Below are 13685 nucleotides of genomic sequence, written 5' to 3' on the forward strand. Positions count from 1 at the left end.
GTCTAGACAGACATAGGTGTAACCATTTACCTGGTTGGTTTTTATTTTGAAATTGGAGCTGGAAGACTCTTTGCCCTTGATTTCTCCCTGTAGGTGACCATCTCTACTTGTGAGATTACTGTTAGTGGAGGAAGAGCTCATTCCTGGAGGCCATGATTCTTTCCGTACAGGAGGACCAATTCCTCTCTCTGCAGGTGCATCAACATCCCAGCCCTCTTAAGAAGATGCCAAGAACCACTCCCTCCCTCCAGCCAGCAGCTGCATTCTACAGTAAAAATGGAGAACTCTTAAAAATATACCTTTCCATGCACAGTATAACTCCCTTGGTTTTTTTTTTAATTGAGTTGTTATTTTATATTGGAGTATAGTTGATTTACAATGTTGTGCTTGTTTTAGGTGTATTGCAACTTGAGTCATTCATACATACATATATCTATTCTCTTTCAAATTCTGCTCCCATATATGTTATTACAGACTGTTGTGAACAGTTCTCTGTGCTATTCAGTAGGTCCTTGTTGATTATCTAGTTTATATACACACATATTAGTGTGTATATGTTAATCCCAACCTCCTAACTTATCCCTCCCTTCATTTCCCCTCTGGTAACTATAAGTTTTTCTACATCTGTGAATCTGTCTCTGTTTTGTAAATTAGTTTGCTTATACCAAGTTTATTTGTGTCAAGTTTTAGACTCCACCTATAAGTGATATCATATGATATTCGCCTTTCTCTGTCTGACTCACTTAACTGGTATAATCATCTCCAGCTCCATCTATGTTGCTGCAAATGGCATCATTTCATTCTTTTTCGGAGAGTAATATTTCATTGTATATATGTGCCACATCTTCTTTATCCATTCATCTGTTGATTGACATTTTGGTTGCTTCCATATCTTAGTTATTGTAAATAGCAGTGCAACGAATGTTGGGGTGCATGTATTTTTACGAATTACGGTTTTCTGTGAATATACGCCCAGGAGGGGGATTGCCAGCTTATATGGCAATGTGTAATCTCTTAAGGAATGTATGCAGGTCAGGAAGCAAGTTAGAACTGGACATGGAAAAACAGACTAGTTCCAAATCGGGAAAGGAGTACATCAAGGCTATATATTGTCATCCTGCTTATTTAACTTATATGTAGAGTACATCGTGAGAAATGCTGGGCTGGATGAAGCACAAGCTGGAATCAAGATTGCTGGGAGAAATATCAATAACCTCAGATATGCAGATGACACCACACGTGACAGAAAGTAAAGAAGGACTAAAGAGCCTCTTGATGAAAGTGAAAGAGGAGAGTGAAAAAGTTGGCTTAAAGCTCAACATTCAGAAAACTAAGATCACGGCATCCCATCCCATCAGTTCAGTTTGGTTCAGTTCAGTCGCTTAGTCATGTCCGACTCTTTACGACCCCATGAACCGCAGCACGCCAGGCCTCCCTGTCGATCACCAACTCCCGGAGTCCACCCAAACTCATGTCTATTGAGTCAATGATGCCATCCAACCATCTCATCCTCTGTTGTCCCCTTCTCCTTCTGCCCTCAATCTTTCCCAGCATCGGGGTCTTTTCAAATGAGTCAGCTCTTTACATCAGGTGGCCAAAGTATTAGAGTTTCAGCTTCAACATCAGTCCTTTCAATGGACACCCAGGATTGACCTCCTTTAGGATGGCCCATCACTTCATGGCAAATAGATGGGGAAACAATGGAAACAGAGACAGACTTTACTTTTTTGGGCTCCAAAATCACTGCGGATGGTGACTGCAGCCATGAAATTAAAAGACGCCTGCTCCTTGGAAGAAAAGTTACGACCAACCTAGACAGCATATTAAAAAGCAGAGACATTGTCAACAAAGGTCCGACTAGTTAAAGCTATGGTTTTTCCAGTAGTCATGTATGGATGTGAGAGTTGGACTATAAAGGAAGCTGAGTGCCGAAGAACTGATGCTTTTGAATTGTGGTGTTGGGGGAAATTCTTGAGAGTCCCTTGGACTGCAAGGAGATCCAATCGGTCCATCCTAAAGGAGATCAGTCCTGAATAGTCATGGAAGGGCTGAAGCTGAAACTCCAATACTTTGGCCACCTCATGAGAAGAGCTAACTCATTTGAAAAGACCCTGATGCTGGGAAAGATTGAAGGTAGGAGGAGAAGGGGACGACAGAGGATGAGATGGTTGGATGGCATCACCGACTCAACAGACATGAGTTTAGGCAAACTTCAGGAGTTGGTGATGGACAAGGAGGCCTGGCATGCTGCAGTCCATGGGATCACAAAAAGTCAGACATGATTGAGTGACTGAACTGAACTGATGTGTACTTTTTGAAGGAATCTCCATAATGCTCTCCAAAGTGCCTGTTAAAAAAAACTTCCTTGGTTTTAATTCATTAACTCAGAGTCTTTTTTAATTCATGCAAGACCTGGGTTATTACTTTTGCCAGATTAAGCTTCTAAAAATGTAACTTTCACCAAGCACTTTGCTTTCTTTCCAAAAGGCTTCATGGCTCTCCAGCATCTATAGAAAGTATTCCAAACTTCTCAGAAATTCATGATCTTTCATCACCTGACCCTAATCTATTTTTTTAAAAAGACTTTTATACTGTTTTAAAGGTTACTTTCCACTTATAGTTATTACAAAATATTGACTATATTCCCTGTGTTATACAATAAATCTTTGAGTCTTACTTACACCTAGAGTTTGTAATTCCCACTCTCCTGTCCCTATATTCCCCCTGCCACTGGTAAGCACTAGTTTGTTCTCTATATCTGTGAGTCTGCTTCTTAAAAGTTACATCCATTAGTTTCCTGCATTTTTTAGATTCCACATGTAAGCAATATCACTATCTTTTTCTGACTGACTTATTTCACTTTAGCATAACACCCTCCATCCATCCATGTTGCTGCAAATGCCAAAGTTTCATTCTTTTTTATGGTAGAGTAGTATTCCACTGCATATATACATATGCATGTACCTATCTATCTACCACTTCCCTTTCATACATCTGTTGATGGACACTTATGTTGTTTCCATGTCTTCTAACCTATTTTTCTTAATCCTTGTCTTCCACATCAGGGGTCCCCAACCTCCAGGCCACACACAGGCTGGAATGGGTCCATGGCCTGTTAGGAACCAGGCTGCACAGTAGGAATGAGTGGTGGGCGAGTGAGTGAAGCATCATCTGTATTTACAGCCACTACTCACTGTTAGCATTACCACTGAGCTCCACTTCCCATCACAACAATAACAGCAGCATTAGATTCTCACAGGCGCACAAAACCTAAATGTAATGCACTTGAAAGTGAGAGTGAAAAGTGAAAGTGAAGCTGCTCAGTCATGTCTGACTCTTTGTGACCCCATGGACTGTAGCCTACCAGGCTCCTCCGTCCATGGGATTTTCCAGGCAAGAGTACTGGAGTGGGTTGCCATTTCCTTCTCCAGGGGATCTTCCCAACCCAGGGATTGAACCCGGGTCTCCTGCATCACAGACAGACGCTTTACCATCTGAGCCACCAGGGAAGCCCCAATGCACTTGAGTCATCCCCAAACCATCCCCCACCCCGGTCCACGGAAAAATTGTCCTCAGCAAAACTGGTCCCCCATGCCAAAAATATTGGGGATCCCCAACAAACTCCCCTCCTTGGTTAAATCTGTTTCTCACCAAGGGATATTAATCTTTCTTTCTTCTAGTCTAAATCTTTAGTGATACCATTACACTTACCTAGGATTTTCTCTACATCATCTCTGCCTGTTCATCTTTTCTTGCTGGTTATTGCTTAGTTTTAGCACCTCAGGTGCACAAAACTGGGTAAGTCACAATCTTCTTTTAAAACACACTAGTATGATCGGTCCATTCGAGAGCCTCTTTTATATTTATTCATATTTACATGAATATGAGGGATTGTACACATTACAATGTATAATTATAATACGTAGAAGTACCTATTAAAATTTGACCCAAGTCTACCTTAAATCCTGTCTTTTCAATAACCTCTTTATCTGTACACATAGGCATGATGACCCCACTAAGAGGGCTCTTTCCCTCCTTTGAATTATTACAGTATTTATTAGCTTGAGTCCAGACCGCTGCTTGCACGAACCATAACTCATGCCTCTCGGTGCCAGGGTTGTGCATGCACACAACCGCAGCCGTAGTTAGCTGGGGCCTGCTACGGAGGGCATGCCCGGGTGTTTGTTCCAGCTCTACAGCAGCCCTTACCAAACTGTGTTGTATCTTACTGCGTTTTCTGTTCTTCAAGAAGGAGTTTGGTTCCTCGTGGCCAGACCCAGTTTCTCATTCATCTTCGTATTCCAAGGGCCAACCACAGCGCCTGACAAATAATGTTTGGCAAACAATCACTGAGTTGTTTTTAGCTTCCCAGGTGGCGCTAGTGGTAAAGAACCTGCTTGCCAATGCAGATAGATGTAAGAGACGCTGGTTTGATCCCTGGGTCAGGAAGATCCCCTGGGGGAGGGCACGGCAACCCACCCCAGAATACTTGCCTGGAGAACCCATGGGCAGAGGAGCCTGGCGGGCTGCAGTCCATAGGGTTGCACAGAGTTGCACACGACTGAAGCCACTTAGCACACTTTGAGTATTTTAGGGAAATTATAAACTCCTGGGAAGCACTGAAGGAGCTACAAAATTTCAGGCAAGAGATGTACCGATGACTACTTTCTCACAGTGCCTAGCAAAGTGCTGAGCAGTACTCAATAAATATGTACTGATTGACTGATGCTTAAACTTTTTCAGCAGATGAATAAACTATATATATTAGGGAGGGTGACCAACTTATATAGGTTTTCTCCTAACCGTCCCAGTTTTAAAACAAAGAGTTCTGTGTCCAGGAGTTACCCTGCCCGCGTGTGTGCTAAGTCACTTCCGTCGTGTTCGACTCTTTATGACCCTATGGACTGTAACCTGTCAGGCTCCTCTGTCCCTGGGACTCTCCAGGAAAGAATACTGGAGTGGGATGCCATGCCCTCTTCCAGGGTATCTTCCCGACCCAGGGATCCAACCCTTGTCTCATAAGTTCTCCCGCATTGGCAGGTGGATTCTTTACCATTAGCACCCCCTGGAAAGCTGTGGAGTTACCCTGGGTCCCAGGAAAACCAAGATCTGCATAGAGTTCTCATGTACATAGCAACAACATAAACGCTATTATTTTTCTCCCTCCTAGTTAAAGGTTTTTAAGGACCACTCTTGCGATCTTCATTTGAGTTTCTGTATTTCAGAAAGTGACTTCTAAAAAGGCTTATTGGAAAACCTTATTTCAAGGAAAAAAAGCCTAAAATCCAGGCTCTTCAGGATTAAATTTTTAAAATGTATTGCTATTATCCAGCTCAACACAGACTCCAGCAGTAATCGATGTTCCTTCACCTTCCGGTGGAGGCCACACCCCTTGAGACTGCAAGCTCCTCCCACTGAGGGGAGGTGCCTACTGTGAGTTGCCAAGTCCTTTCTGTTTAAGACTAGCCCCCGCTCTCTGCGCCCGAGAACATGGCGGTAGCCGCTTTGGCGGTCCCGCGGGGAATTCAGCTGAGGGTGTTCGCTGAGCGGCTGCTGCGAGGAGGGGTCCGGGAGCTCCTCCGGCCGCGACCTTTAGGGAGCACCCCCGGCTCGGAGCGCGACTTCAGCCTGTCTCTCAGTCGGGGCACGGTCATCGTAGAGCGCTGGTGGCAAGTGCCGCTAGCGGGAGAAGGCCGGAAACCGCGCCTGCACCGGCGACACCGCGTCTACAAGCTCGTGGAAGATACGAAACACCGGCCCAAAGGCAGCCTGGAGCTCATCCTCACCCAGTCGGTGGACGAACTTGGAGTCCGAGGTGACCTGGTCTCGGTGAAAAAATCTGTGGGCCGTAATCGACTACTTCTGAAGGACTGGCTGTGTATGCATCTCCTGAAAACAAGAAGCTGTTTGAAGAAGAGAAACTGCTGAGACAAGAAGGAAAACTAGACAAGATCCAGACCAAGGCAGGTGAGGCGACAGTGAAATTTCTGAGGAGTTGTCACCTGGAGGTGGGAATGAAGAACAATGTCAAATGGGAGCTAAACCCTGAAATAGTTGCCCGCCACTTTCTCAGAAATCTTGGCGTTGTGGTTGCCCCACATGCGTTAAAGTTGCCCGAAGAGCCCATCACCCAGAGGGCTGAGTACTGGTGCGAGGTGACGGTAAATGGACTTGACACTGTGAGGGTACCTATGTCCGTGGTGAACTTTGAGAGGCCCAAAACCAAAAGATATAAGTACTGGTTAGCCCAGCAAGCTGCCAAGGGAATGGCCTCCACCAGCTTCCAGAAGATCTGAACCTGTTCTCCCTCGAAAGCAGTGAAGCAGAAACAGAGGAACGGTGGAGCAAAGATGAACCAGCACTGTGATGCTGCTCCTGGCTCTGACCAAACACGGGATTTTACAGAGCGTACAGAGGCAGCAACAGCAGACCGGACTGTATGTATGTGTTTAATCGTCCATATTTGCCATCTTCAACAGTTATCACATTTGGCCTTATTAGGGATGCCTGCTCCAGAAGTACAGGCTGTGGATTTGATAAGCTAAATGTTAATAGACCAAAAGAGTCTAGATCCTACTTAGCCTGTTCCGTCATTGGAATTCATTGCAATAAATGGTAGAGCTAGCTAGCTTATTCTCATCATCCAAACTGAACACTGTATCTAAGAAAAAATAAAAAGCTTGTGTTCTTAAAAAAACAAAAAAAAAAAGACTAGCCTCCTTGGATCCCCTTGGAAATCTTTTATTAAATCTAAGAATTTTCATATTCTCCACACTCTCCCATTTTTATTCCATTCCACATCCATTGTTACTGAGGGAATATTTACTTGCTACTGAAGGGAATCTTACGGGAGGTACAGTCAACAATTTCATCAAGAAATAACTTATCTTTGCACTTTTGGCATAAAAGGGAGGGAAATAGTTTCACTGAAGGAGCCTACGAGCTTTTGAAGAATATTTACAAAGAGATATTTTTAGACAAAGAGATTATTATTTTCCCATTTTAGTAGAAAGGCAGCATAAAAACAAGTGGGACGAAACAACAGAAAACAGTAGAGACATATCCAGAGAATGTGATGGTCATTGATTCCTGTATTAGTCACTTAACAAATGTGGATGTGTACTTGTTTCTAGTAAAGGGCTCAAATTATTATCCTGGATGTAACTTACATGATTAGAGATTTGTTGGCCCCCTAAGAAGAGGAAGACAGTGAAACCAATACAAAAATTAAACCCAGAATTTTTATTTTGTCAAAGGTGACAAAACTTCTAGCAAAAGCAAATTTTTACCATAGTGGATTCTGGAAATTTGGTACACTTGCAATTCACACCATTTATATAATTTTGTGGTTTCAATTTTGCCTCTTTTGAGATCTCTATGTGAACTACACCTGATTGGCAAGGCTGTGATTCCCTTTTATGCCAGGAAATTAACATCCAGCTAATAATCATTTCCACTCCCTGACATAACTCTGGTCCTAATGGTACTCACTTCTTATCCAGGCAACTGCAATATTTTTCCTGCATTCATTCTGCACCCTCCCCCATCTGTTAATCATAATAGAGGCATTGTTTAGTTTACATATATGAGCATGTCATCCTTTCCCCCTCCTCATCCTCTGCTTAAATCCTTCCTTGGGTATGAAATACTATGAGGTTGAAGACCAAGGTCCTTAATACAGTACTCAAGACTCTTTATGATTTGGTTCCACTATCTTTCTGTCTCATCAGGTACCACTGTCTCCCTGTCTCTCATTCATTCATTCAATTCCTCACACCTACCAAGCTTCCTGTCACCACAGGGCCTTTGCACATGCTGTTGCTTCTGTCTGGACCATTCAATCTCTCCCATTTACCACTTGGTTAAATCCTTCTATTCTTCAGAGTGCAGCTCAAGCACATGTTCTTAGGAAAGCCTTCCCAGGGACACTTATTTAGGTCACGTTTTTTTTTTTTTTTTTGATATGTTTCTTGAAGTTCATATTCCTTCCCTTTAAGCAAACTAGTGTGAGTACATAATTACACACTCATTTTTGTGATAAAGTAACCCCTATCACCAACTATGAATGACTGCTCAGTCATGTCCAACTCTGCAGTCCCCAGGCTCCTCTGTCCATGGGATTTTCTAGGCAAGAATTCTGGAGTGGGTTGCCATTTCCTACTCCAGGCGATCTTCCCAACCCAGGGATTGAACCCGAGTCTCTTGTGTCTCGGGCATTGGCAGGTGGGTTCTTTACTATTAGCACCACCTGGGAAGCCCATCACCAACTTACAGGCATGAAAGCAAGAACCTTGTTTTTGCTTGATTTTCCAACCTTGGTGCTCAACAAAGTGGCACATAGCAGCCGCTGGTTAACTGCTTAGAATTTCTTGGAAGAATTTGCTTTAAGGGCTATCCTTGTATATGAGATACATTAAGTAAAGCAAGTATTACAAACATCTGAGGAAAATTCTAGCTCTGATTCTATTCTTCTGGCTTGCTAGAAGATATAATTGATTTGCCTTGGTTTCACGTCTATAATACCAGAACAAAAATTCCTGTTGCCCCTGGGCTCATCATATCAAATGCACCATTCTCCAAAGAGTCAGCATCTCTGCAGATTGTATTAACTCAAATTTTAGATGCTGGTTTAGCTGCTGTAACAAAGAGTTCTAAGATTACAGCGCTTAAACGAGATGGAATTCTGTTTCTTGCCCAGAGAAAAACCCAGGTAAGCGTTCCAGGGCTGGTGTGTTTGCACAGTAGTGTCAGCCCCCAGGCTTCTTCTTTTATTTCTGGCAGCAGCATGCCTGGCTTGAGGCTTCCCAGGTGGTTCAGCGGGTCAAGAATCTGCTTGTGATGCCGGAGATACAGGAGATGTGGGTTTGATTCCTGGGTTGGGAAGAGCTCCTGGGGAAGAAAATGGCAACCCATTCCAGTATTATTTTCTGGGAAATCTCATGGTTGGAGGAGCCTGGTGGGCTACAGTCCATGGGGCCGCAAAGAGTCAGGCATGACTTAGCAACTGAGCGTGCACATATACACGCATGGCTTGTGGGGTCTTAATTCTCTGACCAGGGGCTGGCCCAGGCCACAGCGGTGACGGCGCTGAGCCCTAAACACTGGACCACCAGGGAACTCCTCTCCACCTCTTCCAGGGTTCTTGACGTCTTCTTGCTCTGTCATCTCACTCTGTAGCTTTCATCTTGAGGTAGAGGATGGATGCTCCAGCTTTCCCCGTTACAGCCACATTCTAGCTATTGGAAAGGGAGAAAATGGAAGGGGAGGTTTTGTTTCTTGCTTGTAGGGACATGAACTGAAGGTTGTACATACCACTTCCAATTTCACTCCCTTGACAACAGCTGAATGATATGGCCACACCAAATGCAAGGTACATTGTATTATGAAATTTTACTATTGTGTTATTTTCCATTAGACTTTGGGTATTTTGAGGCCATGAATACTATCTTGTCCTTCTTTGTGTTCCTCCTTAGTGCCTAAATGAGAGCCTGCCATGTACCAGTCCCTCAGTAATTGCTTATTTAATTAGCGAAATAAGTCAAACTTGATGTGGGTTCAGAATAGCTGAATGTTGGTAGGCAGACGTTTGTCAAATGCCAGTGCTTTTATAAACTCCTAGAAGAAGTTTAATCAATCTTTCTGGCTTGCTCTATACATCAACTTTTATAATTCATCATGAAAATTAACTAGGAGTGTTTCAAGTGATGTTTAAGCCCATATATTGGCTTCAGAGAACTCATTTTTTCTGGGGAGAGGGTTTACATAAGCTGGAGGTAACTGGAGAATGTTTGAGAGCCCCTGGTGTGAATGTGGGGTTTGAGGGGTCCCAGTACATCTGCTGGAATTCAGAACAAATTGAGAAATAAGGCAAAAGACTAAGGCAGATGGAGGCTAATTTTTTTTACCTATATTATGATAAAAGTTGGTATTCAAGAGTGTGGCATAATTACTTACAATAGTCAAGGTATGGAAGAAACCTAAATGTCTATAGACAGATGAAAGGATAAAGAAGATGTGAGATACACACACACATGACAGAATATTACTTGGCCATAAAAAATGAAATAATGCCGTTTGCAGCAACACGGATGGGCCTAGAGATTATCACACTAAGTGAAGTGAATCAGACAAAGGCAAATGACATCATGTGACATACGATACCACCTGGTATCACTTATATCTGAAACCTAAAAAAATGATACAAATGAACTTATTTACAAAGCAGAAACAGACTCATAGACATAAAAATATTATCATTACCAAAGGGGAAATGGAAGGGGAGGAAAGGATGAATTAGGAGTTTGGGATTAACAGATACACACTGCTATATATAAAATAGGTAAACGAAAAGGTCCCACTGAATAGCACAGGGAACTATATTCAATATCTTATAATAACCTACAATGGAAAAGAATCTGAAAAATTATATATACAGTTAATTTACTGTGCCCCAAACTGGCACCGGGCACAGCAATGTGAATCAACTATATTTCAGTTTTAAAAAGGAACGTGACATATTTGTTTTGGAAGACAAGTGGTCTTCCAAATGCTGAACAGTAGATTCAAGCAGACTTATTCTACAGCCTTGTACCTGAACACACCATCTTGTCCCCTCCCTACCAGATGATCACCTTCCCTGAAGGAGACAAGCAGAAAAGGCTTCTAGTGGACAGCTCATTCCCAGGAAAGACAGAGGAGGACGGGGCCAGGGGAACAACCTCTTCTTCCAAACAAGTAGCAGGTGTTAGGGGCTCAGTCATGTCTGACTCTTTGCGACCCCATGGACTGTAGCCCGCCAGACTCCTCTGTCCATGGGATTCTCCAGGCAAGAAAACTGGAGTGGGTTGCCATTCCCTTCTCCAGGGGATCTTCCTGATCCAGGGATCAAACCTGGGTCTCTGGCATTGCTGGCAGATTCTTTACTGTCTGAGCCACCAAGGAAGCCCTCTTCTTCCAAAACTCCCCAGCATATTAAGTCACTCTTTCCTCCCTGGAGTAACGAGTGGGTGGATGGCAGGGGTTTCATGCTAAGCAGTCTGCTTCTACGGGTGCAGGGAAGAAGGATGCTCCCCTAACAACAAAGGTTGAAAAAATATTTCTGGTCATAAGTCCCTCTCTCTTCACTGGTTCAATGAATAGCTGAGACCATGTAGGCTCCAAAGCCTTTCCCAGCCCCTATATGTGTGAAACAATTCCAACTATAATAGTCATGGCTTAAAGTTTGGGTGAATTGGGTTATGTGGGAAGCTTCCATAGGCAGTGCTGTATTTCCTACTTTTTAGCCCCAGTCTTTGTCACTTGGGTCCCAGACAACTTGACTCCACCTTGCAGGTCCCTTACCCAGTCCATTCAGGGCTGGGGAGCAGGTGGCCTCCCTGTATCTCCAGTATAGGACCATTGAAGACACAGGGGGGCTTCCTAGGTAGCACAGTGGTAGAGAATCCATCTGCGTTTGCAGGAGATGAGGGTTTGATCCCTGGATCAGGATGATCCCCTGGAGTGGGAAATGGCACCCCACTCCAGTATTCTTGCCTTGGGAAATCCCATGGACAGAGGAGCCTGGTGGGGCTACAGTCCATGGGATCAAAAAAGAGACATGGCTAAGAGACTAAATAACAGCAAGGCACAAGGAATGTGGGAGCTTCCTTTGAGCACTCTCCCTGCGCCCCTAATCAGCTTACATAGAGAAAGCAGAAGATATGGGAACTGGGAGAGTTGGAAATGAAGCCCCTTGAGTCACTGCAGAGTCTGGGAAATTGGGAGTCTGGGTGTCTTGGTCTCTGACCTTGGTTATCCCAGTTTATAGCTGAACAATGCGTTTTCCTGTTTCAGGCACTCTCTAGAATGTATCCTTTGCAAATGGTAAGGAAATTGAGTGTCCTATATGCATATAAATAGCATCCTTAATCATCATCAACCAATGCTACACTTTCCTTGTAAAGCTTTAAGAAAGCGACCCGGGCGTTCCCATGGCCTTAAGAGGGATTTTCCTTGATTCCGTAAAGCCTTGAGCAACACTGAAGCTCTGTAATAATACCAAGCTACTTTTGCATTTATTCTAGTCTTAGATTTGAACATTATTATATTAGTTGTTTAAATTTTCATAGATTCCAAGGTCAGAAGAGTTCTGGGGAAGTCATTTAGCTTCATCCTCCTGTGGGTCTCTAGGCAGGGCTGCAACTTGGCTAACAAAGACAAATGGTTTTCTGTCTGATTTGGAAAGGTCTCCAGGGGAAGGTTCTATAACCGCCCACAGTAATCACAAGTTACTACGTGAACGTGCCCCCACTTTGAGAAAGCCTAGCTCCAGTGAGTCTAAGGCGGCAGGATAATTTATTAAGATGCTAATCTGTGCTTTGTTCTCTGTAATTTGTCTCCCCTACCTCTGCTCCATCTCCCCACCCCCACTCCATTCCTTACCCAAGAAGGTGGTCCATCCTTTTTCCCTTCTCTGGGAGGTGATGGAACTTACTTGTGCCATGTTCTTATTGCTGTCGTAGACAGAGGCACAGAGACACGGATGCACGTGCTCATGTGCTAACTTTAAAGTCAGAATCCAGTCTCAAGGAGAAGTGGTAGGAGGGAGGCTCCTTAGAGGGTGCCGCACTTCCCTGGGAGATAAGAGCCAGGAGCTATGTGTTCTTAGAGAATGGTTTTTATCTCTTTGACCTCTGTTTGATCATCTGTAAAATGAAAGGTTGATTTAGTGACATTTAGGTACCACCCCGCTTTTGATTCTGGGGATTATCCGTCTCTTTAGCTCTGACTGCCCAGAACAGCTGCAGAGCATTTGTTTAAAGGCTTTTGGGGTAGGGTGGCCAGCTTGAGCAAAGGAAAAGCGATACGTAATACTGGGAAAAAATTTCAAGTAAAAATTATTTATTGTTTATCTGAAGTTCATATTTAACTGAGCATCCCGATTTTATCTGATAATCTTATTTGGGGGCACCTGTGTTTTGGGAGACAAGAGGCTGAGGGTGGAAGAAGCGGGCTTCTGTTTAGGCTCCTTAGACTGCCCTGCCCCCCCAACTCCCCCACCCACCTATCCCTCCCCACTCCATCCCCTGTGTTCAGGAAGCAAATTGGTCTATTTCTTTGTCCGGTGAGTATGTCTATTTTATTTTTAAGTTTAGAGAATGGGCATCTTGGAATGAAAACTATGCCAGCACACTTTTCTCAACATCTTCAAGATAAATATTTAACAGGAAAAATAAAAATGGAGTCCACCCACTTTACTCAAGGTCAAAAATTCTAAGCTTTATATAAATTAGAGACCAGATCAATGAATCCTACGGCAAGGATGAAGCTGAAACAGAGCAGGACCCTGTGGCCCTTACCCCTCTCTGTCCTCTGCCTGCCTTTTGTCTGTGGGAAAAAAACCAAAGAGTAAGTTTAATCAGAGAAGTGAGAAAATGCAGAAACAAAGGAAAACAGTCAAAGGAGACCAAATAATAATAATAATGCAGTCACTAAAAAAGTCAAGGACCTTTGGTTTCTTCTCAAGGGCCAAAGATAATATTCTGAGTCATATCCTGTGAGCTGCCTTATAGATACTAACACCCCCACCAGGTAGAAGAAGTTACCTACATGATGACCAGGCCGTAGGCATGACAGAAGCTGTCCAATTCTGAGAACTGGCCCCAAGAAATGGAAACAAACCAACCCTGGAACTGAAGATTACTGGA

General features: G+C 43.6%; 1 protein-coding gene and 1 non-coding gene across 2 annotated transcripts; one reads left to right on the top strand and one right to left on the bottom strand.

Moving 5' to 3' along the window:
• Positions 1-3437: 3437 nt before the first annotated feature.
• TRNAH-GUG (transfer RNA histidin (anticodon GUG)) lies at positions 3438-3509 on the bottom strand. The gene has a single exon. It is a non-coding gene; the product is annotated as a tRNA-His (tRNA).
• Positions 3510-5461: 1952 nt separating this feature from the next.
• LOC133055798 (large ribosomal subunit protein bL9m-like) lies at positions 5462-6690 on the top strand. Its single transcript, XM_061140900.1, is given in 2 exon segments — positions 5462-5860; positions 5863-6690. Coding segments are annotated over 2 exon segments (804 nt in total). The 5' UTR covers positions 5462-5490; the 3' UTR covers positions 6297-6690.
• Positions 6691-13685: the final 6995 nt, after the last annotated feature.

This window comes from Dama dama, chromosome 5 (assembly GCF_033118175.1).
Source record: "Dama dama isolate Ldn47 chromosome 5, ASM3311817v1, whole genome shotgun sequence".
Lineage (NCBI taxonomy): Eukaryota > Metazoa > Chordata > Mammalia > Artiodactyla > Cervidae > Dama > Dama dama.